The following is a 27,369-nucleotide window of genomic DNA, read 5'->3' on the forward strand; positions in this document are numbered from 1 at the left end:
GCTTGTACAGGCTGCGACCTCTCTGCCTGCACAGACACTTAATGAAATGGTTTTTCATTTACTAATAACAGGTCTAAATGAAGGAGGCACTTGCTTCCAGTGCACTAGTGCTCCCTTGTGCTTTCCCTAGGGAAATTCCAGCCGTTGCTGAATTCTGTGACTTTTCTAGCCCCTGCCAGGCTGACGCTGGAGGGTGACGTGCCTGCAGGCAGGCATGGAGCGGTATAGAGGAGTGGGGTTTGTCGCTAGCTGGGAATGTCCATTGTGCCTTGCTGGGCTTGGGACGCAGCGGAGCAGCTGGGCAGGAGCCTCCCTGGAGCAGCACGGGCTCGGGAAGGGTTTTAGCAGGCTCCCAAGAGACCGCTGCCTTGTTGAAGTGTCTTTTGTTCTTGAGAAGGCGGGTGTTGGAGGTGTCCCCTTTGCCACGGTGTTGCTCTACGTGGTGGTCCTGCAGGCGTGTCACCCTGAGCATCTGAGGTCCCTGCAGGCCTTCTGGCAGGGCTGCAGCCCAGCACAGCCCTTGGGTGCTGGGGCAGGCGCAGTGAGCCTGAAGTGCAGGTGGAAAGGATGCCGGCTGTTTCAGGGGAACCTGGGGGAGGGAGCAGGCCTTTGAGGCAAGAGAAAGCGTCTCTCCTGCTCTCCCTGGCACCTCTCGCAGCGGGTTTGTGAGCACCCGGGGGAAAGGAAGCAGCACTCTTGGCACGGGGCTGGCATTGGGGTCCCTGGGCTCAGCCTGGCCACCGTGCCCGTGCCTTCCCCCAAAGCACCGGTGCCGCAGGGAGGGAAAAGCCCTTCCCCGGCATCTCCAGCTCCACCACCGCTGGCCTTTCCCCACAGAAAGCTGCGTTGGCACAGTTTCCAGAACTCGCACCGGCCCAGCCTGAACTCTGCCTCTCTGGAGATCAACCGCCAGTCCTCTGCCCAGCTCAACCTGCTCCAGAAGTGCTCCCTGCTCCGTCTCACAGCCATCATGGAGAAGTACTCCGTGCCCCACAAGCAAGCCTGGACGTGGTGAGCTGGTGGGGAGAGGGACCGGGACAGTGCCCGCGTGGTGGGCGCAGGCCGCGGCTCTGCGCTGCGCAGCTTCGGGGTGCGAGGATGGTGGAGAGCGAGGGGAAGAAGCTGAAACAAAAGCTGGCTTCGCTCTGCGTGGCTGTGGGTATCTGTGCAATGTGAGCTGGGGGCTGACAGCTGGGCTTCTGGCATCGTCTGCATCCGGGAGGGCTGCAGGCATTAAAAATGCTGCAGCGATGTAAAAGAGCAGGACAGTGGTTTCCTGTTGTAGCCAAGCATGAAAGTGTTTTGGCTTAAAAGGTGCTGCAGTTCCTCTCGAAAGCTGCCTCGCTTGTATTCAAAACATGGCAGAAGCACGCACGTGTGTGTCAGCGGGGTCCTGCTCCCCTCTGCGCTGTGGTGCTGAGGGAGCCGTTCCTTGCACTGATGTCTGTCCCACCCCACAGGACTGTGCCCAAGTTCATGAAGCGGAGTAAAGTCCCCGACTACCGGGACAAGCAGGTCTTTGGGGTGCCGCCCATCATCAACGTGCAGCGGACGGGGCAGCCCCTGCCCCAGAGCATCCAGCAGGCAATGCGCTACATCCGCAGCCAGTGCCTGGACCAGGTGATGCTGCGACCGCCAGCGGTGCCTGCGGGGCGGCTCCGAGCCTGCAGCAGCGCTGGGATTCGGGGGGAAAAGCTAGCTTGCAGGGGTGCTTTTTGTGCCCCTCTTGCAGCGTTTGGCTGTGGTGAAGCGGGAGGGGGAGATGCTCTGTGGGGACTCCACACCCACCGGTGTCTCCTTGGCCGTCCCTCGCTCAGGACTCCACTCTGGGTTGCGGGGGAGCGAGGCCTTTGGGGAAGGGGCTTCCTTGCCCGTCCCACAGGAGTCCGCCCGGGTGCCCGCTCTGCCCTCCGGTACCAACCCGCTCTTCCCCGGCAGGTTGGCATTTTCCGAAAGTCGGGGGTGAAGTCCCGGATTCAGGCGCTCCGGCACATGAACGAAACCAGCCCCGACAACGTGAACTACGACGGGCAGTCGGCGTACGACGTGGCTGACCTGCTGAAGCAGTATTTTCGTGACCTGCCAGAGCCCATCTTCACCAGCAAGCTGACGGAGACCTTCCTGCAGATCTACCAGTGTAAGCGCTGGGCTGGGGCCGGTCGCCCCCGCGCTGGGGATGAGCGTCGGGGTCTCCCAGGGAGGAGGAGGAGGAGGAGGAGGCATCCCTTTGTCCATTCGGACAGAGATGGTGGAGGCAGGAGGTGGCCTGTGGGGACGGCCCTGCTGACTACCGGCTTTGCCCCGTGCTCGCAGTCGTGTCGAAGGAGCAGCGGCTGCAGGCGGTGCAGGCAGCCGTTATCCTCATGCCGGACGAGAACCGGGAGGTGCTGCAGACCCTGCTCTACTTCCTGAGCGACATCGCCTCCGCCGAGGAGAACCAGATGACGGCCGGGAACCTGGCCGTGTGCCTGGCCCCCTCCATCTTCCACCTCAATGTGTCCAAGAAGGAAAGCACCTCACCGAGGTAAGGGTCGGAGTAGCTCTGGCCTCCCCAGCCTTCCAGCAGCCCCCGTCTCCCCTCGCCCCTTCCCCGTCCATCCTGGGAGGAGGCCACGGGGCTGGGGCAAGGCACGGTGGGAACGCGATGCTCTTACACAGTCCCCCATTGCTCTGCTTTGCGTTGCAGTTGGGGGGACCCCCACATTGCATCGCAGAGCAATGGGGGGCTAGAGGCGGGCGGGATGCCCACCCGGCCCCAGCACTGCCTGCTCCCCCACAGGGCAATACATAAGAGGGGCACCATGGGGAAGCCTGACCAGAAGGACCTCAACGAGAACATGGCTGCGACGCAGGGGCTCTCCCACATGATCACCGACTGCAAGAAGCTCTTCCAGGTGGGTGGCTGCGGTATGCGCAGCCCGGCATTGTCCTCCCCGGGTGCTGCCCGTGGGAGACGCGACCTCGCCCGTGGGGTGCTGGTCCTGTGGAGTCAGCGTGGGGCTGGCGGCCGGTCAGCCCAGCTGCATCTCCTGGTGGTGCGGGTCGCAAGCTGCAGGACCTGTGTCCAGGGAGGCTGTGTCCATCCTTCCCCCCTCCTTGGTGGGATGAGGAGCTGTGGTTTTCTGGCTGCCCAGGGCTGCTCACAAAGCCCATGTAGGATCCTTCTGACTTTCTGAAGATCTGTCTGCTCTTGGCTTGTAGGTCTCCCACGACATCTTGCTCCAGCTGAGCAGCTCATACATGGCAGCAGATGCTTACCCCCATCCCCTGGCTGACTTCGTGTGTCAGGGGGAAAGCAAGGATTTACACTCCTACTTCGAGCAGAGTGTGCAGAACCTGCTCAAAGAGTCATCAGAGAAATTCAAGGGGTGGCTGAGCACCCCGGGGCCCCTGAATACGGAGCTCTCCTGCAAAAAGGTAAATGTCCTGCGGGGAAATGTGTATGGGGTGACCACTGGCAGCCACGGGTCCCGTGGGCACCTGCCAACCTGGCAGCAACCCTGGTGCTCGTTCCCTTCGGCGAGGAGGGATCAGCAACCCCTTCCCTGGCCAGAGTGGGGGCTCAGAGATGGACAGCTCTGGGATGGGGGGAGCTCTGTGCCCAGCAGTCCCGGCAGCGAGCCCGCCATGGTGGTGTTAGCCGAGGAGCTGGCTGGCTGTGCCCATCCCACTCCATCCCGTCTCTAGCCAGCAGATGCGACGGTGCTGCTCCACCGTGGTGGGAGCCATCGGTAAAGCCGCTCGGGGGGTTAGCAGTGTGGGGGTCCTGCAGGACAGCCTGCCTGACCCTTCCCTCGCCCCTCAGGTTGGGGACGGGCACCCTCTGCGCTTGTGGAAGGTCTCCACGGAGGTCGAGGCCCCTCCTGCCACGGTGCTGCACAGGGTGCTTCGGGAGCGTCACCTCTGGGACGAGGACCTGCTGCAGAGCAAAGTGGTGGAGGCCCTGGACAAGAACATGGAGGTCTACCACTACGTCACAGACAGCATGGCACCCCACCCGCGCAGGGACTGCGTGGTGCTCCGGTGAGGGCAGGGAAGGACCCGAGCGGGAGGGTTTGGGCTCGGTTTGGGGGATCCCACCTTTGGCTGCTCCTGCCTGGGCTGTACAGGCTCCCCCCGCCCCGCTGCGGACCCCAAGGTCTGGGCACGCCGGGACGGGAGCTGAGCGGGGCCCCTCTATCCCCCAGGCGCTGGCACACGGACCTGCCACGGGGAGCCTGCCTGCTCATCTCCATCTCGGTGGAGCACGACAAGCTGCCGGCGGAGGGAGGTGTCAAAGCCGTCGTGCTGACGTCCCAGTACCTCATCGAGCCCAGCGCCATGGGCCGCTCCAAAGTGACCCACATCTGCAGAGCTGACCTCAGGTGAGGGGAGCCCTTGGGGCACCAGCCGCCGGGGAGGCTGACGGAGCAGCAGGTCGGGGGGGGGGTGGGCAGAAGCTGCCCGTCCTTCTGCCCGTGGCCTGGCAGCTCGCGCAGTGGGGTGCCTGCCCGCCCCCAGGGAACGGAGTGCTGCTCTGGGGCCAGCTTTTACCTGCCCCATGGTTACTGGGGAAGGAGCCACCAGCTCGGTCTTGCAGCTCCTCCAGTGGCTCCGAGTGCGGCAGCCAGTCCCTTAAAGCTTCTGCAGAAACCCCGGGGTCCCCGCAGGGCTGAAGCACGGCTGTGGTGAGCTGCACTGGGGTGCAGAGCTGGAGGGAGGGGCTGGTGCACGCCCCGTTAGCTCACAGATATTCCCCCATTTTGTCATAAGTCTGCGGTGGGGAGGGGGGGAGGCACATTCCCTTTTCTGCCATGTAGTGCTCATAATCCATCGCAGCTGGAGCTGCGCTCGGTGCTTGTCCCGGAACAAGAACGGCCGTGCTGGGGTCTGCTCTACTGCTCACCCTCCTGCTGCCTCTTCCCTTCTCCAGGGGCCGGTCTCCCGAGTGGTACAACAAGGTCTTTGGCCATCTCTGCGCCATGGAGCTGGCGAGGATCCGAGACTCTTTCCCATCCCTGACTCCCAACGGCCCCGAGACGAAGATCTGAGGCGCCAGGAAGATGCTCTGTCCTGTCTGACTTGGACTTGCCGGTGGATCCGGGCTGGGGCTCTCGGAGGGGAGCACGGTGCAGGCAGTTGGCCGTGGAGGGGTGGGGGGGCAGAGGCTGGTGCACTCACGGGCACATATTTATAAGCGTCCTTGTACCCTGGGCCGGGCATTCCCTGTCCCACCGTCCCTGCTGCTGCTTCGGCTGCCCCTTGCTCAAGTGCGTTGCGCAGCAGGTTGGCCGTGGAGGTGAAGCCGTGCAGGTGAAGCCGTGCAGGAGGGGGTGGCGAGGAACGAGGGGGCTGTGGGGGTGACCCCCGGGGGGGCAGCCTGCGGGCAGGGCGGGGAAGCAGCCGGCCCAGGTTGAGCTGGGTCCCCCCAAGCGAGCCGGGAGCAGCCGTGGGGGCGAAGGCGTGTGGAGTGAAGCACAGGGAGGAGCGAGCGGGGAAGTGAAGAGTGGGCAGTGAGGGTGGAGTGGGTGTGCGGTGTCACCCGGCGGGGCCAGCCAGGGCATCACCGAGAACCTGTCTGGTAGTGGAAGAGGCTGCTGTTCTGGGAGGGGGCTGCAGCTGGATACCGAGGTGTGCCTCCAGTGCCAGCCCTTGCCATGTGGCAGAGGGAACCCAGTGCCGTTACCTTTGGGGCTGAATTTCGTAGGAGAAGAAAAAGGTTTCTAGTCCTGTGCCTTGCGCTTACTCGGCTAAAGCCCTCCCTTGTGCACTAGGTTTCAGTGGGGGCTGGATGGACGATGCTCCAAGCCCAGCCCGTCCCGTGAAACCAGCCTCCGGCTCCTGCGGAGGGGGCAGGAGGTGCCTGGAGCCCAGAGCAGCTGCCCTTCCCTTGGCTCCAAGTTGGGAAGGGACAATGGCCCCGGGGCAGTCACAGGGGGTAGGGAAGGAGAGGGGAGGAGGGCAGAGCAGCCCCCCCAGCACCGACGGTGCTGCACCGCAGCAGCGCTCCGGGCTGAAAGCTTTGGCCAAGACAGCGTTGGCCCACAGAAGGGCCATGCTCGTCCCAGCTAACGAGGGGACAGTGCAAGCAAAGCACGGTAGCCCAAGCTGGGCCAAGCGCGTGCCAGCTGCTGGGGCCAGGCTCGGTCCCATCCTGGCCGCTGCAGCAAGGTGGGGTGGCGGGGAGGTGGACGGGGCTTGGATTCACCCCTCTTTGGGCAGCTACAGGGGGCAAAGCCCCAGCCCCTCCCGGGTGCAGAGATGTCCATTCCCCGTCCCGTCCCTCCTTCTCCTCCACGGAGGAACCGTCCGCTGTAGCCAGCGGCACGCGGGAGCCGACCTGGTTTCTCCGTTCAGGCAGGGACCCAAGTTACCTGACATCGTTCCAAGTGGAAGGCAACACGACCCACACGCGGGAGCGATTCCCCGTGTCAGTTTGGCTGTAACACATCCTACGTCTCTCTCTTGGTGAAGAAAAAAAAAAAAAAAAAGCAGCAACCCAGCCTGTGTTCTGTGTTTTTATATATATATTTTATATATATATAAAAATATAACTAACATTTGGGGGAGTGATTTTTCTCCTAATATTTTTAAAAACCGTTTCTTTGTTTCTATCTATAAATACTTGTACAGTTGGAATATTAATATATAACTCTGGCGGCAGAGCTCAGCGCCAGGTGATGCTCACTTAAAAGACGTGTATTTTGTATTTAAGGGACTTTTGTTTTGTATCACATGCAACTGCAACAGATTGTTTGACTTGGATGGGGGCTGCTCGTCCCATCTGTGTAATTAATAAAGTACTAACGATAGCTGCTGGCTGATGAGGAAACCTTCATGGTTAGCGAGCACTGCTGGTTGCCCCTCCAACACGAAGCATCCCAGACCGAGCCACGCGCTTTCTTGCGGGGCAGGCTGGGGAGCCACGGGCACCCCTGTACCGCCGGGGGGGTCAGGTGCTGCTGGCCTGCAGCGTCACCAGGGTAAAGCTCTTGTGGGACTCGTGCAGCTCCAGGCGCTTGGTCTGCAAGCAGCCCTTCACCTTCTCCTGGAAGGAGGCGGTGGTGATGGTGTAGAGGATGGGATTCAGGGCGCTGTTGATGGGCAGGATGAAGATGACCACCCAGGAGGTGATGGTGCCTGTGCCAACCAGGGAATGACATCAGGCAGCTGTGGGGGGGCTGCCCCTGTCCCGGGGTAACCCACCCGCTCCAGCCCACGCAGCAGAGAGGGGTGATGCTGTCGGGGGCCCATGGCTGGAAGGGCACACATGGGCACACCCCCCCCAGGGAGGGGGGTCATGGCTGCTGCTCCCCGGGGAGAGGCAGGGCCCCAGGGAACCCCGTGACGCTGCCTGTGTCCCCTTGCAGCCCCTGTGTGCGTGAAGAGAGCTCCAAACTCGAGGGGTTCCCGACCCAGGGGCTCACGGCGGGCAGCAGCCAGCGCTGGGCTCTGCGTCTGGGTCTTGCGGGGTTGGGGGGGTTCACCTGGTATTTCCACCTGCAGCAGGGAGAGCAGCTTGAGGAGGAAGATGGGTATCCAGCAGAGAGCATCAGTGAAGACTATGAAGAAGAACCGCTTTGCGATGGTGACTTCGCGGGAGCAGACGCCCCTCTCCACTGTGTTGGACGCGGTGACGTGGATGGAGTAGAACATGCCGGAGTAAGCAAAGACGATGGTGATGAAGGCTGCGAGATTCAAGCCTGGAGAGGACGAAAGCTCGCTCTGAGCGTAGCCAGAGTGCAAACCTCATGAGCAGGGATCAGCAGCGGGACAACTCCTGCTTTTATCGCTAGAGGGGGCAGAGACATCTCAGCAGCCCCGGTTAGTCCCAAATCCAGCCTTAGCCCAGCGGTGCCCACGGCCTTGGCCAGCTCTGGGGTGAAGCCGGGACCCTCCCCAGCCCGGGACGGAGCGCAGAGCTGGCACCCCCATCTAACAGGGTCCCAGCAGGATGGCAGTCCCCCATAAAGTCAGACATCCCGCTTGCAGAGGTGGTGCAGGCTCTCGTGGCACCCTGGTGGGGACGGCTGGGCTGAGCAGCCCCGTGCCCACCACGGAAGCCTGTCCTGCCCCATGTCGTCCCCCTCCCTGCGTACCGAGTCCCGAGGTGGCCTTACCCAGGTAGATGGTGGCAGAATAGCCCCGGGCGCTGGGCCGCTCGCCCAGGTCGGACTGCAGCGGGAAGCACACCCCGTTCCTCCCGTAGTAGTTCCCAAAGGAGTCCTTACACCACAGGGGGACGATGCTGAGGGAGAAGCCCAGAAGCCAGATGACCGCTAGCACAGAGATGGTCTGCTTCTTGCCAGCTCTGTGGTGGCTGAACGGGAACACAATGGAGAAGTATTTCTCCAGGGTCACGTAGGTCAGCAGCAGGACTGACACCTCGGAGGACAGCATGGCCAGGCTGCCCGCCAGCTGGCACGGGAGGCTGCCCATCCAGCCCTGCGCGTGCTTGTTGTACGCGCCTGAGTACTTGAGGTCGAAGGCTCCAATGATGAAGAGGTAGATGCCCATCAGGCCATCTGCGCCTGGGGGAGGTGAGGTACGCTGAGAAAAAGGCACCAGCGGGCAAACGTAGCCCTTTGCGTTAACGCCATAAAGCCATCGTGGGTCCGGGCAGCCTTTGGCTTTAGGCATATACATATGTTTGTATCTATCTATCGCAAAGAGCTGCCTGCTGGTGCCTGGGAGCGCAGACCTGTGGGCAGGGGCCGAGAGGTCCCAGGCACAGAGGGCTGCCCAGAACCCACCTGACATCAGCACAAAGGGAAAGATGGCAGCAGAGGGGCCTGCCTGCACGGGGGAGGGCTGGCATCAGCTAGGCAGCCCCTCCCTGGGGAGACGCTGGTGGGCAGCTCATCCGCCCCGTTCCCCCCTCCCCAGTCCCTGCCCCTCTGCCACCCAGCTCACAGCACGGGGACTTGATGGCCATGGTGTGCTGGCTGTTCTCCGTGACGATGAAGGACCGCATGCAGATGACGAAGAGGTTGCCGAAGCAGGTGAGGCAGGCGATGACCCAGATGAAGATGCGGAGGATGATGTTGGCGAGGAGGTTCTCGAAGGAGGAGATGCCATCGGTGTTGGGCTTGCAGCTGCGCACATGGGGCACGTAGCTGCAGTACTGGAACTTCTTGAAGTAGCTGTCGGGGAGGGGGGAGGAAGTTTTCCTGACGGCACCGGGACCAGCAGGAAACGCGGTCCGGCGTGCACAGCCCCCGCCCCGCGCCGGCTACCTCCAGCCCCTTGGCCATGGTTTTCCCTGTCTGGGTGGAGATTCTCACAAACTAACATTTAAAAAAATTCAATCCCTTATTCAGATCCTTCAAATTCCAGTAACAGGGATTCACGTTTTTTATTCCCCCGGTATGTTATTTCACATTAATCTTTTCAAGCCTTATAAGAGTCAACCCATATAAACTTAGCAAAACTCCATGTTAGAAAGTGACTACAAAATGGCAATGTGATGTTCATTTCTGCTTAATTATAGATAAAAGGAGAGAAAGTGATTGCTTATTAGCAAGTCAGGTAGAAGATGTACCATATTTATAGTGCAAATAGGCCAATTACGGAAAGGAAGATGTACAGTTGTCTCTCATTACAGGTACTTTAAAATGCGTATCATCTGGAGAAAATGAATGATTTACTTTCTCCTTCCACAGAGACGCTGAAGCACTCACAGCTGGCGGCACGGTCCGGTTTGCACCCTGCGTGTGATGCCTGTCCGGCCTGTCCATCTGCACATCCCTGGGGTTCCTGGCTCGTTCTCTCAGATCCAAGCAGAAGGACCAGCGCGCTCAGCACGCAGCCTAGCACGCCTTGGCCTGGCAGAGTCTACCTTGCCCACATCACCTGTGCAGCACGCCCCTTCAGAAACGGGGATCACGCTTTGTATCGCACACACCCCCGGATGGGGCACCCCCAGCTCTGCGGACCGCTGCCTTCGCACCGGCAAAGTGCTCCAAACAAGCCCCAGCTAGGGGAGACCCTCTTGCCCCGGGGGATTTAAGCAGTATCGTCAGGCTTGGGGGCTTCCAGTGGGCTGAAATAACTTGCTCAGGGGGGTAGGAGTGAACCTGTTTGCCCCCCCACACCCAGCACCCCCAGGCACGGGTGCCGGGGCAGCAGCAGCCGCCCGTTCCCCCCACTCACATGTGGGAGAGGTTGGTCAGCTTCTGGAAGGTCAGGTTGTGGATGTTGGGGATCTCCAGCCCTTCCAAGCTCCTGCAGAAGGAAAGCAGCGCAGAGGAGGCTGCGGGTGGCCCCGGGCTGGGTTTGGGCTGCCGCAGGCGGAGGCAGCGCTGTAGGGTCGGGGATGGTGTGGGACTCACAGAGACCGCAGCTGGGGCAGGGTCTCAAACTGCCCGGGGAAGATCTCTCTCAAGGGGTTGTAGGAAATATTCCTGAAAAGAGACAAGCCTTCGGTGCTTTTCCCACCTGAAGCTATCAGGGTAGCTGGAAGCAAGGGCAAAGGAGGGGTGTGTGTGTGTGTGTGTGCATGTGTTTCTGTGGATCTTCCCTGCACCCCCCATTCCCCCAGGACGGGGCCGCAGCCCCGAAGCAGCAGAGGGTCTGTGATGGCACGGTGCTGCGGGCAGACCCGCCGGGAGGGAGCCCGTCCTGCCGGGGCCACCCCGGCTCTGGTGAGCAAACAGGCTGTGCAGCAAGGACAGCTACCAACAGGATGGGGGGCAGGGGTCCTGCAGGGCCCCCCCGGGCAGCGCAGCCCCGGTACTCACAGCTGCTGGAGCTCAGTGAGGCCACGAAACAGCGAGGAGGGGAGCCAGTCTAGTCTGTTGGACGACAGGTCACTGCACGAAGGAGAGCAGCGCTTGAGGGCACCAAGTCTCGCCCCCAAGGCCCCCAGCCCTGCCCCTGCCTGCGGGCGAGGGGGGGTCCGGGCAGGCTGTGGCTGGAAACTTACAGCTCCACCAGCCTCTTCAGCCCGGAAAACGTCCCGTCCTGGATCCACCGGAGCTCGTTTCTGCGCAGGATCCTGGAGAAGAAGGAAGGGGCCAGCACGTGGGTACGGCACAGCCCCACGCACCCTTTGGGAGCATCATCCGACCTCCGGACTGGCCGTGAGCAGCCGGGGGTACACGGGGTTCACCTGCGGGGTGTACCCAGCCCTGCCGCATCCCTGAGCCACGGCCATCGCCTCGGGGGCGGCACGGCCAAATGCTCCGCTGTCGTGGGGAAGGGCTGACCAGAGCCCCGCTCGCAGGCACGAGGCTCCAGCTCACACCAGCCCGCAGCTCAGCAGAGAGCCCCTCGGACGCGGGGGAGATGAGCGGAGCTGGGTAAAGCGCTCAGAAGTAAAAACCCAGAACAGTGAAACACAAACCAGCCCCTGGGGAGGGGGCTTCATGCTTCAAAGCGCTGGGAGAGCCCGCGAGCGCCCTGACCTGGGCACAGTGCTCCTCGGTGGAGGCTTGTGCCAAGCAGCCGGGCTCCGCTGAGCTCCAACGCTGAGCAGGGCAGCCCGCTCTAACGTGGCTCATGGCACGGCTGGGCACGAGGGGCCGGGAGGGAGACGGGGGAGTCCGGCCAGGACAGCTCGTCCCACAGAGCCTGAACACCAGCCCCTGCCTCATCTGCTGCCTCCTGTGCCGGTGTCACCATCAGGGTGTGTTTACGCCGTCCGTCTTGCCCGTACGGGCGTTTCCATGGCACTGCCATAACAGCCCTGGGAAACACGCTGCTGATCAAAGCCAGCGGGCTCGGCCACGGGAGAAAGGATGGACAGCGGGGCAGCAACCCACCCACCCAGCACCGGGGGCTGCGGGCAGCTCTCACTGGAGGGAGAAAAAAGAAGGGGTGCATATTTGGGGGATTAAATGCCTATTGGGTCTTCTCCAAGACAGGCTGGATGGGGGATCAGGGTCTTTGTGCAGCATTCTTCAGCTGGGAAGTCACAGCAGAGCTTTCCAAAGCACTCATCATCAGAGACGTTGTGGGGGCAGAGGAGGACCAGGATCAGACCCCAGGGACTGTCAGAAAACTGCAAAGGGGATCTTCACCCCATCTGCATCTCCACAGGCCAGCCTGGGGCATCTGCTCTTCACCTGGCCAGGGACCACGAGGTGGGTGCAGGGTGTAACATCGCCCTGCCACAACGGCCCTGCTCAGCATCTGTTCCGCCTGCTGGGACCTCTGTCAGGAGCTACAGGGAGGTGAAGAGCACTTTGCAAACCTCTGTGCAAGGGGAGGGAGCGGCTGTGGGACCAGAGCACCCAACCCCTCCGCTCTGCCGCTGCCGGCCACGTACCCTGCTCCTGCACGGGGCAGTGACGAGCACTGGGGCGCTGGTGCTGCTTTGCCCTCAGACAGGGGCGTACTCTGCTGTGCCTCGCAGGAAAGCAACGTCTGGGGAAGGAGAGGGGAGAGCAGCTCCTGCCAGAGACGATCCCATCCCCTCCCAGCCACGTATCAGTCGCTGCCCAGATGGTAAGCCCTGGATTTACTTGCCTACTCTGATCCGGCAGCACTGGCACAGGGTCCTGCAATGCATTCCCAGTGCTCCGGGTAACCACGATTCCTGACCCCGGGAGCGCGGCTTGGCTCCCCATCCCACTTCTGCTCTCCTGCCACGGTCCCGCGGCCGCTGGCAGCCTTGTGCTGGTGGAGAACACCTGCACGGTGCACAACCCCTGTCCTTACCTGCTGGGGCTCCAGGGGCCGCACAGCTCTCTTTGGGAGACAGATGCCTGTCGTGTGCAGGAAAGCTAGACCCTGGGAGAGGCCGGTGTATCACGATGCAAATCCTCTGCCTTTGTCAGCTCTGGGAGAGTGAGAGCTCAGCCCTGGGGCCGGGGGGGAACGGGGCAGGAGCAGGCTCCAAGCAGGAGGGAGGAAACAGACACTGTTTGACATGTGGAGAGCCATCTCACAAGCTTTATGGCCTTCCTCAGGGATATTTTTAGGGGATTTGGATGCCAGCAGAAGGGCCTGGGCTGGCTACGAGCTCTGGTATTTGCTCACCATAGGAAACTTTATCCATGCCCTGTCCTGCCACTATCACCCATCTGAAGAAGGTCCCCATTCCATCTGGACAGCCCCCACGGGCTGGTGACGGGGGTTAGGATGAGCCCACCAGCCCCCCAACCCAGGGTTAGCCATCCTCCAGCACAGGGCCCCTGGAAAAGGCTCTGGGGCCGCTGACCAAGTCCCTACAAAATTTGTGAAGCCAACTGCACTGTTGATGCTGTGTACAAACAGGGCTGAAACCATTAAACACGAGACAGCAGCCCCTCAGTGAGCCCACAGCAGCGGGAAATGGGGGCCCCAGCCGATCGCTGCCTATCCCCCCTCCTCCCTCCGTGTGTCTGCAATGGGATGGGGTCTGCGCCAGCAAAGGGGGGGCCACGGCCAGACCCCCGAGGTACTCACAGCACCGTGAAGTCGTGGCACTCCTGGAAGACAGCCCTGCGCACCGCCTGGATCCTGTTCCCTTCCAGCTCCCTGCAGAAAGGCAATTGTGGCTGCCACCTCCCCGGGCTCCCCCCCATCCCCACCGTGCTTGGGGGCTGCCCAGCACGATCCCTCACCTCCCGCTCTGCCCCCATCCCCATCGGGATGCTCCCAGCCCTTCCCAGGCGGTGGGAGCCGCAGCCCCTGCCCACCCCGCAGGCAGGGTACTCACAGCCAGCTGAGCTTCGGCATCTCGGTGCAGAGGGAGGCGTTGGGGATTTGAGTCAGAGAGTTGTTCAGCATGTACCTGGTCGGGAGGCAATAAGGACAAAGGAGGCCATGGCACCGCACGTCTGCGGGGACACAGCACGGATACGGTCCTGCTGCTCCTCCCACGGATACCCCGGGGGGGCTCAGGGCCGGCGGTGCAGCCAGCCCCGGTCCCACGCAGAGCGGCCACGGCCACGTGAAACACAGAGCGAGTTCCGCTGCCACCACCCCAGGCAAAGGCCTGGCACAGCCAGCTGTTAACGGCCGTGCCCAGCTCCATTCACCTTCTTTAGGAATGGTGTACAGGACATGATACAGGGCACATTTAGCAGCTGCGGGAGATGCTCTCCAGCGAGCTGTGATGGGCACGTCACCAGCAGAATGATACGTGAAAGCAGCAGCAAGTGACCCTGGAGTGACAGCCAGTAAAGGGAAATTTATAGCCTGAACTCCCGCTGGTGCTTTTCCCAGCACTTTTGCACATGCCTGCGTGCACAGCGTTCCTCACTGCACGTTTTGTGTCCGCAGTTCTAGTTTATTTGATTTGCTAGCAAAAATGCAGAAGGATAAACAGAGCACGTCACTGAGCAGAGCGGCGCTGCTGCCTGCCACGTGGGAGCATGTGGCTGGGGGAAGCTCTGTCCCACCGCGGCCGGCACGGCTCCGGCACGGCTCCTGCCCGGGGACAGGTCTGCGGGCACCAAGCGCTACCCAGGTTTTGCGGAGGAGCAAAATCCTGGCGTCACAGCCCCTCTTCGCCACGTCCACTGCCAGCCCCAGCTGCCCTCTGTGCCGATGGCTCCCCTGTCCCCAGCAGGGCGGTTACCCGAGTCCCACACACCCAAAAACCAACGTTCCGGCTTTTACAGCCGCCTCCAGCAGTTACATCTCCAGCAGAGTGGGTGCGAGCCTGGACCAGCAGCCCTGGCTGCAGCACACTCCTTGCAGGTGCATGCCCAGGGAACACAGCTTAAAACGTGGTCAGATGTGTCTGAGTATGTACGTGTGTCCGTGCACTCACTCACACACACACGTGTGTGGTTCCCCCCCCCCCCAGCGCTGGCTCCAGGCTGCTGCCAAGGTTTCCAATCTGTATTCCGGACTATGGAGAAGGTGTTAAAGTCACCTTATAGCGATTGCAAAATCGGTTTTACGGGGGTTAAAGCAAACTCATTATCCTGTACTTCCATCTTGGAAATGGCTGGACCTTAAAAACCCCTTGGCTCCAGATGACCTGGGGTGAAGACACCCAGCAGAGGGGCAGCAGTGTGGGAAAACATCGGGTCCTGTTGGCAGTCTCAAGGAAAATCAGCAGCCGAAATTGCAGGCACCGCTACCCGTCCTGCTCATCGGCAAGTGCTGAGGCTCTGCTCAGGCCAAATATCACAAATTTCACAAATATCACCTGCCTGTCCCAAGAAAAGCAATTAACACTAGTTTTAATTAGAGCATGCTGAGAGCAGGAGGTGGCACAGAGAAGCAGCAGCAGCAGCAAAGCCAGGTCAGGCATCCCCTGCAGCTCCTGGAAACGGGAACAAGACGGACATCTCCCTTGTACCCTCACCCCTCATGCTCCGGGGAGGGCGAGGAAGGCACAGCATCCTTTCCGTGCCCTGAGAAAGGCTAGAAGCTGCCTGGAGAAGGGCTGCAGGAGGTACCATGCAGATACCCATGGGGCAGGGTCTCCCCAAACCCCACGGGGGGCTGCCCACACCCCTACTTACAGGAAATACAGCGACTTCAGCCCTGCAAACATCGCAGGGACGATCTGGGCAATCCTGTTGTTGTCCAGCATCCTGGAAGGAGAAGGGGAGAAGTGAGACGAGGGGACCCAGAGAGGGTGAGGAGGCAGCAGGATCCTCCCATCAGGGAGAAGCCCCCCCCCCCCCCATTTAGCACTGCGTGCTGCCCCAGCGGGAGGTGGCTCCATCCCTCCTCCGCTGCAAGCTTCCGTGGATACCCCTCCCCGGGCAGGGGGCTGCCCCTCTGAAGCCGGGTCCCCCCCTTCGAATCCTGCCCAGGCAGCCCTGGCTGAAGCCTTAGATCCAGCTGCAGAGTCTGGATTCCTTCACAGTCAGGGTCTGTTGGATTTTTCCTCTCTTCAGCTGTGAAATAAAGATAAATCAGAAACCATTGGGGGAATTCAGGGCTGTGCTTGGCTTCTCAAAAGTCCTCTGGCTTGTTTGCACCACAGACCACCCTCTGCAAGCTGCTCATCCTCCGGTTTCCCTCTTTGATTTAAGGAATAACTGAGCTGATCCTACAGCAAGTAAGAGGAGGAAGCCTGGGGGGTGGCAGATCTGCCCCAGCTGCTCCTGCAAACGCAGGACGGGAATGAACCACCTTGTAGAGTGGCCTTTACAGTTTCTCTTCTGTAGCACGGGCCCAGATCAAACAGAGCCTTTGAGAATAAACAGAGGGGAAGGATATTAGCTGTACTTTCAATTTAGCCCTGTATTTTTCAGGGTGATGGAGCTGCAAATCTCCACGTTTAATGGTGCACTTGAAGCCTTCTATACACAACCCTGCGGTGCTCCAGCCCGGGAGCTGAGGCTGCCTCTGCACGAAGCCCATCACCGCACCCCGCTGCCGCAGCTCCGGACCGGCAAGGGCAGCGTGGCACATCCAGCACCTGTGGGCACCAGCTGGCCATAACGAGATTTTGGACAAGACCACGTCCAGTCCATGCTAAACCTGCCCCAGTAATGGGAAGGAAACTCAAACAGGAGTTTCATAACAGAGCTGCAGCAGAGGTGAAGCGTGCCCCGGTCCCCAGGGCTGGTGGAGACCCAGAGGGGCATCGCGCCCATCGCGGGCTCCTTACAGACACCCCAAAACCATCACGCCTACTTCCCCCCACCCCAAGGAAATGAAATTATGGTAAATGCAAGGAAGAGTCAGGATCAGTCCCATCTTCAGGGACTGGAGGAGAACTCACAGCCACTCGAGGTGATGCAGGTCCGCAAAAACCTGGGGCTTCAGCTGCGTGATCCTGTTGTGGCTGAGGAACCTGGAATCAGCACAGAGGGGGAGAGCAACCCTCGGATACCGCTGCCGATCAAACCCACTTTGCTAAAGCTGTTCTTCCCGAGCTGCCCCCAGCCCCCGGCTTTGGGTGCCCCGGGCACCATCTCCCTTCACAGCTCAAACACAGGGTCCCAGCTCGGGCTGGAAAATGTGGGGATGGAATGGCTGTTTGTAGGAGGGGAAATGCCTCTGCTCTGCCCCGTGTTCACCCAAAATACGTGCAACACCAGCTTAAAGCACGCTTGACACAGACCCTTGCAGGAGCATGAAGGGCTCAGAACCCGACCTCGAGGCGGCTGTGCCCGAGCCTTCGTGCCAAGAGGAGCAGAGGACGGCGGCTGTCCCAGGGCTCCCCTCCCCAGGGCCCCGGAACACAGACACCCAGACACCTTTACTCACAACATTTTAAGCTGAGAAAGTCCAGCAAAGGCTTTGGGTGAGACCAGCTCAATCTTGTTGTTTTGCAAAAACCTATTTAAAAAAACAGAACAGAAGAGAGACTGAAGTAGGTTTTGCAAGGGATTCTCAGGGTCCGTGGGACATGCCCCTCTCCGCAGGGTCCTTCCCTGAGCTCCCAGGTGCAGCAGCCTGGAAAGGTGATGGACTGAGCAACCAAAGGGTCCGAGCTCTCCAGAGCAGGACAGCTTGCTCAAAAGGCACCTCACACCGGTGTGCGCGTGGGCGGTTATCAGCTAACACGGGTGCTGCTCCACGACCTGCTCACGCACCCACCAGGAGCGGTACGGCAGGGGCAGCACACCAGGAGCTCACAATGTCCATAGCAGGTGCTGGTGGGCACCACGGGCTCCAGGAGCTGACAAAAGCCACAGTCTGGACAGAGTGGCCCATCAGGGTGCATTGTCCCAGCAAAGCTGTCCCAACAAGCACATGCACTTGCTCCTCTATGCACGGCCCCACCACTGCTGATCTGCACATCCACTGCTCTCCCCTTTTATACGAGCAAGAAAGGCAATACTCACAGCTTCTCCAGGCTCCTGTACCTGGCAAACTGATTGTCCAGCAGAGAACTGATTTCATTTTTCTTCAGGTCCCTAGAAGGAAAACAATCAGACCCAGGACCAGCAGACCAGGACAGAGGAGAGGCCTTTATCAAGGGAGAACAGTGAAGACTAGACCCTCCTCTTCTCGTGCAATACAAACAAAATGCAGGGCAGCTGCTCTTCATTAACACTACATTGCTAATTGCCCTCCAACTCTGCAAGCATTATTTGCTGCAGATGAGTTTTTTCACGCTCTCCTCCCTTCCCAGCCCTCGGTTTGTGTGTGCAAAGGCACCCCAGGTTCCGTCCCTGTGCCTCTCAGGTGGAGGTGTCCCCGTCCTCACCACGGGCAGGATCTGGCAGCTGCCTGCTCCCAGCACAACGCTGCTTGTGGGAGGGTTGCAGTGAGCAGCAGCGGGCTGTGTCTGCACGGAAAGGGCTCTCTGATTCTTTGGATCCAGGGACAATAAAAGCCAGGGATTTTATTTCCTCGCCTCTAAGCCTGTTTTCCTGCCGGGTGGCAGCATGTGCCCCGCTCGTGCCTCTCCCGGGGGAGAGGGGTGCACGCACCCACTGCTACTCACATCCTGGTCACGTTGGGGGAGACCCGGGGGACAGTGGCGAGGTCTCGCTCAGTGCAGTCTACAGCCCTTCCCCAGCACCGGCACCGCACTGGGAAGAGCTCCAGCCCTGCGGGCAAGCAGAGGGGATGGGCTGAGGGCAGGGCACAGGGGGCCGTGCGGGGCCAGGGAGACCCGCGGGGTGGGGAAGGATGCCCGGCCCCGGGGAGGATGGCTTACAGCAGGCATCACCCTCGTCTTCCACCGCCATCCTGCTGCTCCTCGTGGCCAGCATGTCGCCCAAGATCTGCAGCCAGCCGCTGTCATCCACTGCGGGGCAGAGAGCGGGGACCACCGTCAGAGGCACTGCCTGCTCAGCAGGGACATCCGAGCCAAACCCTGGTGGCCTTGGGAGAGAGTCCCACAGTTGTACCAGGGCAGAGCAGGGATTCATCCGGCCCCATGGCACATCTTTAAGCGTGAAAATACAATTTTCTTTCCCCTATTTCTAGCATCCCACCTCGCCCACTTTAAGGGTACCCCGAGCCAGGTGCTGCATCCAAGCCGCTCAGTTAACCAGCTCCCAGAAGGGATGAATTTGTCCAACTCATTCACACTCCTGGACTCAGCATCCCTGAGCACGGAGCTCCACAGTGTCACTGGGCATTGTGCAAAACAAGGAACTAATGTTGTTTCTTTAAACCTGCCGAACCCACGTGCCCTGACGGCAGGGCAGAGCCCCTCTGCCCCTCCACCACGGCCCAGAAATCACTGCCCCAGCCTTGTAGCAGCAAGGGTTTTCCTGCACCCTGGCCTGGGAGAATCCCTGACGGAGGAGCTGCTCCCCGGGGCACACATGGCCACTGTGCCGGGACAGCGTGCAAATGCAAGAGCCGGGGAAGCAGCTGGATAACAAAGCAGATCCAGGATTCCTCACGCTGTCGTTGCTCCCAGGGGAAAAGCAACCTCTGCCTTAATGCACTCGTGGTCCTGGACCCTGGCGTTCCCAGGTCCGGGGGTTACTCGCCCTGAGGGCATCCCTCTCTGCGAGGGGCTGGCTGCTTACCGCAGTTCTCCTCGTCAGCCCCGTTGTCGCAGTCGTCCTCCCCGTTGCAGTGCAGGGCCTGGGGCAGGCAGACGGAGAGGTTGCCGCAGGGAAACTGCCCCAAGGGACACGCGTGCCCGTCCCGCCAGGAGAGGACCAGAGGCGGCTCTGCCGAAGGAAGAGGAGATGCTCAGCGCTGGGGCAGCACCTCCCGCCCCCAGACCCCTCACAGATGCTGTACTGTTGCCTTCAGGGCACTGAGCTCCTGGGGCCGCATCCTGCTTTGTGCCCAGCTCCGGTGACTTTCGGGGCAGCGTGGGGCTGAAGGGTGCCCGTGCCGTCGGTAAGGACCAGCGTTGCCACGCCGGTGCCCTGCGAGACCGCGCTATGGCTGGAGCAAACGTGAGCTGCGGGGTGTCGGGGACCGCTGAGGAGGCATGAGCGTGCAGTGGGGGAAAGAGGGACCTAAACCCTTGCCTTCCAGGCACCTTCAGCTAGCAAAACGCTGCCTTGGAGCCAGAAGATCTGAGCAGAGGCAGGTCTGCCAAGGAGTGCATGGAAATGGAGAGCCCAAGAAACCCACCAGCCCACCTCTCCTCCCCAGCCCCCCAGGCCACCCCGTCCCCGAGGCAGAGCCCCGTCCCCAGGTGCAAAGCTGTCCGGGCAGCTCTGGCTCCCCTTTTGCTGAGCCCTTTCCATCAGGAGCCATCAGAGACAGCCGGCTCCAGGGCCCTGTTCATTAACATCCTGCAATTATCCACGGCAGAGGCACGCTTCAGATCCAGCTAAACGTTTCCACGGCCCGCTTTGATCAGGACCTGGGAAGTGGCAGCCATCAGGCACCGGGGGAACACTGCTGGGGGGGCCCAGCTTGTCGCTCAGGATTTTCTCCAACCGCCCGGCTATTAATGGCTAATGGTGCATGCTGTAATTAAAAGCACTTTGCCTCACTCCCACACTCCCCCGTTACCATCCCATCAGCAAGCACTGCGGCGTGATGCGGGAATGGAGAGGATGCAGGGGTGACCGGCGGGGGCTCGCAGCGCACGGTGGGCAGCATCACGCGGATGCGGTCCCCTCCGGCCCGCCCGGCAGCCGAACCGCGGGTGCCCCGTCCACACCAGAGGGGTTTTCCTGCAGACAGGGCATGTCTGGACCTGGGGAAGGTTTCTGTCAGCCTAGAAATATCCCCGCTTTCTGCGATAGCTGGCTGAGCTAGACATAAACAGCGTGCACTGCCTGAATCCCTGCCCGGACATCTCTGACCGGCCGGGGGTCCCGCAAGCCTGCCCCAGGATTTACTGACACATCTGGGTGTTTGTTCTGGGGAAAATAAAGACTCCAAATCCATGCAGAACCCGATGAATTTAATCAACATGATTCAAAGTGGTTTAAGATTTGAAGCAGAGTCTATTGTGGCCCTGTAAATCTTTCCTGAAAACTGGAGCCATCCCAAGCACCTCTGGAAGGGATCTCCATCCACTTGAAGCCATAAACCGGGTCCAAGCGGCATTTCTAACAGACCCACGCCATTGCTCCTCTTCGTCCCCCACCTTGATCGGCCGGAGCCCCACGTCCCACGCATCGGGCAGCCTGGGGCACGAAGGGAATCCCCATTTCTGTAAGGTTTTGAAGGCTGAGCCGCCGACTTGCCCGGGAGCAGGCTGCCAGCGCTGCCAGAAAGGGCCACGTCCCCTCGGCCCCAAAGTGAAACGTCTGGGTTGTAGCCTTGGTACAACTTCACTGGGCTTCCAGAGACCTCTGGTTTGGCAGCGCCTGCCTTTGACTAGTCCTTTTGCAAACCAAGAGGTAATTTTAGATTTCTGTAAATGCTTGTGGCTATACTTCTGCATGAGATGTGTGTAAACCCAGGGGGGTATCACACGTGCTACTGCAGAACACTGAAACAGCTGTCAAACAAATTACTGTCTGCCCGGGACGTTAAAAAGCATATCTGCTATTAAATGTTGCAAAAATTTATCGCTGAAAATTCATTTATGCGTGATCTTTTGTTTCTTTAGCTGGGAGCAAGAACATCTATTTTCTTCTGATAACACGACAGGCACGAGTCGAGGCTGTGACAGACAAGCCACCGGAGATGGGGTGAGGGCTGCCGCACGTGCTGGGGGTCTTCCCAGCCTGCAAACGCCGTGACAACATCACACGGACCCCAAAGGAGGAGGACAGGAGCCAGCACGTGGCCGTGTCTCTCCGGTGAGCGGTGCAGGCAGCGCAGGCAGCTCCTGCTCCGGTGACATTCCCCGGGGAATTTGCCCAGAGACGCCTCGTTCCGGGACAGCCTCATCCAAGACCTCTCGTTAGTGCAGAGTCTCAGTGACTTTAAATACCTCTGGGCGTGACTCTGCTTTACGAAGCCAAGCCTCTCCAAGAGGACGGATGACAGAGACCTCCTGCAACGACGACGGGCCAGTCCCTTAGCACGGCCGCGTCTTACTCGGGAAAAGCCGGTTTCGGTCCACCCAAATGGACCAACGCCTCCGCCTGCTCCCGGCCGGGCAGACTGAGCAGCGCCGGGCTGCTGCCGACACCGGGGCAGCGCGGGGAAAGGAGAAACCCGTCTTTTACCTCAACTGTGAGCTGGAAGGGGACGGGATTTTGCAAGATTCGGGTTTATAGACTCAAGCCAGCACTGCAGCAGCGCACAAAAAAGGCTTTGCAAGGAGCGGGGCTGGTGCCCCTGGAGTTGCTCTCTGCCAGCAAGTCGAGATCGGTCATCGGAGGCTCGGGCGGGTGTGAATCAGCAGCAGAGCAAGGACGTCCGTCCAGGGAGGGAATAAAGGCCGGTGGAAAGCTCTGGTACGTGGATATCTCATAGCGGGCACGCACAAGCATTGATCTAAAAAATTCATGTGTTGCAAGATGGTCAAATGCAAACTCATCGTGTGTGACCGCTCCTTTGGATTTTCCTAAGCACCTGTTTCTCCAAGGCAGAGAATACAATAAAAATTTAAGCCAAGTTTAAGTGTAAGTTTATTTCTAATAGAACTGTTGAGCGTTAATGCTTCAATAAAAGAGTTTTATCATGTTTATTAAAAATACCTCATGCTGGCAGATCACACCCAATAATAAAAGCATGTGCGAAAAACTAAATAAAATGACGTTTGTGTCAAAACAGCTCAAGCCTGTGCTTTCTATCAGTGTGGAGTACCTGCGAGAAGCTGGAAGCTGCTCCTCAGCACGAGACCTCCCCGTGGGTGCTCACAGCGAGCGCTGCACGGGAGCTGCGCAGGACCCTGCCGCAGCCCACGGGGGCAATGCCGGGAGGGCTCCTGCTACTGCAGGAGAGCTGGTATTTGCTCAGGACCCCCGTGAGCGTGTGCAGGGGGACCTCCTGACTCCCTCGTAGCATCCTGCACGCAAAACGCGCTGGCGACGCTTTGCATTAGGGGCAGGGGCAGCTCCTGCCGTGCTGCAGGCAGTGCAAAGACATCCCCACGCCCCCCCAAAGCCAGCCTTCGGTCTGCCTGGAGGACCGCGCGCTGGGGTCGAGCCGACCCACCAAGAAGCAAGTTTGCTGACCTATTTAATGTGCTTTCATGCGTGTGTGCTTTAAGCACGCCCACGGTGGTCCTGCTGCTCCCGCGGCTGCTCTCTCAGCTGGCCTGTGCCTGCTCACGCTTGCTGGGAGCTGCGCTCTGGCACAGCTCCGCAGGATCCTTGCAAGGCAAACACCTCAATAGCGAAATAAAAAGTGGACAAAGATTAAGGGCAGTTAAGAGCATCTCAGTGCAAATCTGCCGAATGGGAAACCTCTTCAAAGAGACCGGAGTGGTGGCAGGAGAAACGAGACGTTGGAGGTGCCGTCGGGTCCTGCCCTTGCAGGCAGCAGAGGCAGCGGCTGGCGAGGGGGTGGGCTTGCCAGGAAAAACGCGTCTCCTTAAGACAGTGTTTTGGGTGATGAAAGAGTAAAAAACCCCACAAATCGGGGGGATCAGGATGGTGCAGGAGCCCTGGCTTTTGCTCTCTTGCAGCCCCACCGAGGGAAACGTGTCCCTCACCCTCTCCCAGTCCTGTGACTGGAAGTGGACCTGAGCCCAGCCCTGAGACCTGACTCTAGTCCCCATTTTTTCCTGTCTCGGTTCGATTTCTACTTATCCAGGGAGGCTCTCTGTTGCGTACTGTCACGTCACGTAGGTTTCTGGCTGTTTTCTTAGTCTGGATTTATGTAGGACCCACAGAAGGCAACAGGAACCTTTCCAGGGCCTCCGGGTCCCTATTGCAGGGAGCGTATCTGCATATGGAGCTACGTAAATACTGAGAGAGGAGTTTATACATGTACATATTTATACATATAAACACAGATAGCTTCCACTTTTTTTCAGGAACGACGCTGAAGCCCCAGATTCCCAGCCAAACCGATGCTTTCCCGCCACCCCCATGGCACCTCGTTCTGCAGTAACCCCTCAGGGCTAGAGAACCCAGGGACCGTGCAGGACAGAAATCCGAGAGCAACCTGGGACAGGAGAGGAGAAGGTGAAATAAAAAAACCCCCAAAGCCAGGGAAAAGCGTGTGTTTCAGGCAAAGTATAACGCTGAGAAAAGAGCAGATTTTTGGACGGTGCAGCCTATTAGATAAACTGACCTTCCCTGGCAGAGGCAGGACGGGGTGGGCACGGGCACCGTGCCACACGGGGACCCTCCTGCCCGGCTCTGCAGGGCCACAGAAGGAAGCGCAGCCAGAGGAGGCGGCCAAAAGTAGCCGGGATTAAGTTCAGCATCTGCCTCGACTTTTCGTGAGGGCCACCCAGGATTGTAAACGAAGCCCACGCATCGCCAGGAAAACAGCCGTGACCAAATTCTCTAGAAACTAACAGGCTGAGAGAAGCATGCCTTCGGACCGCATCGCCTGTCTGCAAAGGAACCAGGCAAGTTCTGCCAGCGAAGTCCCGGAGCCGCAGGACGTGGCTGGGGCCGATGCATCGCCCGTCCCATTCGTCTCTAGCACCCGGGGCATCCCCACCGCCCCCCGGGTGGTCCCCCAGGACCCCCAGGACTGCAGCCCCCTTCACACAGCGCACCGCGCACAATTCCCCGTACATTTCCCAGACTGCGGTGGGTTGAGCTGCACCTAAAGCAAACCACTCTAAATGAGCACAAATGATTAATTGTTTGATGAGAGAGAAAGGTTTAACACCCCCCTCTCGCACAGGGCGGGCAGGGAGGGAACAGTTTGCATGGCCATCCACAGAAGTAAACCCCAACAAACCAGACTAAAATGGAAATAGCGCAGAGCTCCTGCCTTTCCACCACACCCTGCCTAATTCCAGCAAAAAAAGTGTCGCTTCTCAATCTGGTTCCTGTCCATTGCTCCCTCCCCTTTCAGACCGTAACATCGGCACGGCGGCCGCATCTGCTCCCCCTCCACTGCCGTGCTCGCTCTCTTCTCATGACTGAAAGGCAGAATCACAACCCGCAGCTGCCTCTGGGTTTACAGGTAACACGGGTGTCCAGAAAAGCGAACAATAAGCAGCGCCAGGAGCCGCGGTACCAGGCACACAAACTCTCCAGGACAGCGCTTTCTTGGTGGAGCACGGCTGTTTTCAGGCAGCCAGCATCCCTGGGGCACGTGCCAGGATCTAAATCAAACTCCCACTACAAAATCCTCCACGCTTTCCCCCCTCAACAGCCCAAATGGCCCGATTTCCTCCCCACTTTGGATGGCGTGACCTGCAAAGATAGCCACTTACTTGTAGCAGTGTAGAAAAGCGATGGCAGAAGGATCAGGAGCAGCCTCATGTCAGCAGCCGCTGGCAGGGCAGTCCCCGGCCCCAGGCGGCTTAGAAACGGTCTGGGCTGCTGGGCGGCCGAGGGAGGAGGGAAGGGAACGTGGAGATGCTGCGGGTCCTCTCCTGCTAACGTCCACGAACGCACTGACGTCTCCCGGGAGCGCGCACGCCAGCACCGGGGATGCTACAGGTTGTCACCGGTCCCCGCAGAGCCAGGCGCTGTGCCTCCATCACCGGTCCGGGGAAGGTGCCGGTGCAGCGGCAGTCGCATCTGCGGCACCTCGCAGCCTGCGTGGGACTCTGCGCATCAAATCCAGCCAGAGGATGCGTATGGCGAGGAAGAAGAGAAGGAAATGAATCCGGTCCTTCGCCAGGAGGGTGCAGCCCTTCGCCTGCACTCCCCACCCGGGGCAGCTCACCCACCTGCTGGCGGGGCACCCAGGGGAGCCCAGGGCCAGCCTGGGGAGGAAGAGGAGGAGGAGAAGGAGGAGGAGAAAGAGGAGGAGAAGGAGGAGGAGGAAGGATGCTTCCTCCCCGAGAGGGCCCTCTGCTGGATTTGCAGCCAATACCCGCACCCACCCGTGTCCAGTGGCCACGACCCAGCCGTGGCACCCACCGGGATCTCTGCCCATCCCTGCGCTACACGCCCCCAGCCCCAGCCAGCCATCCACAGCCCCAACGGGGACAAGGCAGGCACCGCCCTCAGCCTTCACCTGAGCACACCTCGGGGTACTCGGACTTGGGGGTCTGGGGTCCAGGTGAGCTGTGGGTAGGGACAGGGGCCTCCCTCTCTCGCCACACACGCTGTGGTCCCCCTATCCCCATCCCCGTGCTGTCTGGGACTCCCTCCCTGCCCCTTCCCCTCGCCCGCTGCTCCCATGCCCACCCTGCCCTCGTCCCGTGAGCACTCCGGGGGCGAGCAGCGGAGGATGAGGGGACGCTGCGCAGCCCACCCTGGGCACGGGTCCTCCTGTGGCGGGGGCTGTCCCCAGCCAGCCTGGCCGTGCCCATCGGTGGCTCCGAAGCAGCCAGGGACGAGTGGGGGCACGGCCACCCCTTTTGCAGGCTGCTGGCCGGGGGCACAGCTCTTCCTCAGCCCCTCGCCCTGCACGGGTGGCCGAGCCGCTGGCTGGTGGGTCGTGAAACCCTGTGGGCCAGGACGGTGGGATAAAACAGCTTCTCCGGCTCGAATTCACCGGAGCCCTGAGGAGGAGGGTGAGGAATCGGCTGGGGAGGGGGGGGGGGCAGAGAGAGCAAACCCCTACCGCCATGGCTTTGATCTCCCTGCTCAGCTCCCAGCCCATCTGCAGCGAGTGCGGGTCTCAGCATTTCCAAACGCTCGTTACTGGCCCAGAAAATCTGTAAAAATTTAACCCCTCCCCTGCTGCCGGAAAGCAAATCTTTACTCAGGTCACAGGACCTACTGTCCCACCTCCCCTCAACTTCAAGACATGCGTGTGGGATTAAATGACATACATAGTCCTCCTTTTATTTGCACATTCCTCCAAACACATTTAAAGCTTATCAAAATTCTTGTTGATGCTTCTAAAACAACCCAGCAACTGCTTCTGCCCCTATTCCTGGTTGTCCTCTGTCCTGAAGCCCCTTTCCTCCGCGTTGAAGGAAATGGGGTCCCAGAAACGCAGCCGTCCCTCCCGTCGCCGCCTCCCCTCCGGCCGTCAGCTGGCCCTGCCGCCGCCATGGTGCGAGGGAGCGGGGAACAGCTTCCGAAAGAACGTGACATAAGCTATTTGTGGCTCTAAATCAAATTCGTTTAAGGTCTAATGGCATTTGAAGCTAAAAGCCAGATAGGGTGAGGCTAGTGGGGGAAGAGGAAATGGAAGAGAGGCAAAATATTTCATTTTTACGGAGGAAAGAAGCTGTTGGAAAAAAAGTTCTGTGCATGCAAATCTTAGACCCTCTGCAGAGGCTTTGCAATTCCACCGCTGCAGTTCAAAGCACTCGCTTTGGTCCTGAGGGCTGGACGGGGGCTCGGTGTCAGGAGACAAACCCACTTTTCTGCCCTTGTGTTCAAGCTCGGGCACTTGCTGCAGGGTGCCAAGGTGCCAGGCGACAGGGATGGCAAAGCCTTCGAGCCTGCAGCCGGGAAAAACCTCAACATTCTAAAATTAAAGTGTGTTTCAGGGACGGAGAGCATTTCTTCTGCAGACTTTTCCGGAGCGCGTCTCAGGTGCCCGTGCGAAGCTGTGTGTGCACCGCGAGAACAGCCGCCCGAGAGCTACAACCCCCAACGGCAAAGGATGCGCCTGAGCCGAGGAACCCACCTCCAGCAATCTCCTCATGGCACGGGCTCTGGGCCAGGATTTTGG

General features: G+C 60.0%; 2 protein-coding genes across 9 annotated transcripts in view; one reads left to right on the top strand and one right to left on the bottom strand.

The window, feature by feature from the left end:
* STARD8 (StAR related lipid transfer domain containing 8) overlaps positions 1-6,791 on the top strand; it is a 60,602-nt gene extending 53,811 nt beyond the window's left edge. For all 8 annotated transcript variants that reach the window (XM_075762968.1, XM_075762967.1, XM_075762974.1 and 5 more), the window contains 9 exons: positions 838-1,011; positions 1,461-1,620; positions 1,939-2,137; positions 2,314-2,524; positions 2,780-2,894; positions 3,202-3,417; positions 3,806-4,023; positions 4,188-4,364; positions 4,913-6,791. In XM_075762968.1, the coding sequence (XP_075619083.1) occupies positions 838-1,011; positions 1,461-1,620; positions 1,939-2,137; positions 2,314-2,524; positions 2,780-2,894; positions 3,202-3,417; positions 3,806-4,023; positions 4,188-4,364; positions 4,913-5,030 (1,588 nt within the window). In that variant the 3' untranslated portion in view covers positions 5,031-6,791. The remainder of the gene's footprint in view (positions 1-837; positions 1,012-1,460; positions 1,621-1,938; positions 2,138-2,313; positions 2,525-2,779; positions 2,895-3,201; positions 3,418-3,805; positions 4,024-4,187; positions 4,365-4,912) is intronic.
* A 139-nt stretch (positions 6,792-6,930) lies between these two features.
* On the bottom strand, positions 6,931-25,049 carry LOC104629098 (relaxin receptor 1). The gene is made up of 18 exons (XM_075762979.1): positions 25,001-25,049; positions 19,314-19,460; positions 18,488-18,577; positions 18,272-18,377; positions 17,667-17,738; positions 17,086-17,157; positions 16,598-16,669; positions 15,384-15,455; positions 13,622-13,696; positions 13,369-13,440; positions 10,904-10,975; positions 10,719-10,790; positions 10,311-10,382; positions 10,132-10,203; positions 8,893-9,122; positions 8,100-8,510; positions 7,467-7,682; positions 6,931-7,119 (listed from the first exon to the last, which is right to left on the bottom strand). The coding sequence occupies exons 1-18, from the start codon at positions 25,047-25,049 to the stop codon at positions 6,932-6,934; spliced, it is 2,160 nt and encodes a 719-aa protein (XP_075619094.1). The 3' UTR covers position 6,931.
* Between the last annotated feature and the right edge of the window lie 2,320 nt (positions 25,050-27,369).

Source organism: Balearica regulorum, chromosome 11 (genome assembly GCF_011004875.1).
Source record: "Balearica regulorum gibbericeps isolate bBalReg1 chromosome 11, bBalReg1.pri, whole genome shotgun sequence".
NCBI lineage: Eukaryota > Metazoa > Chordata > Aves > Gruiformes > Gruidae > Balearica > Balearica regulorum.

Bases quoted from the DNA above. Each gene is read 5' to 3' on its own strand.
- LOC104629098 (XM_075762979.1), bottom strand. From the start codon at position 25,049: ATGAGGCTGCTCCTGATCCTTCTGCCATCGCTTTTCTACACTGCTACA. The intron at 17,739-18,271 runs GTGAGTAGCAGT...TTTTCCTTCTAG, and splicing joins TCCCCCAACGTGACCAGGAT to GGACCTGAAGAAAAATGAAA. The intron at 8,511-8,892 runs GTGAGCTGGGTG...CACCTCCCCCAG, and splicing joins GGCCATCAAGTCCCCGTGCT to GCGCAGATGGCCTGATGGGC.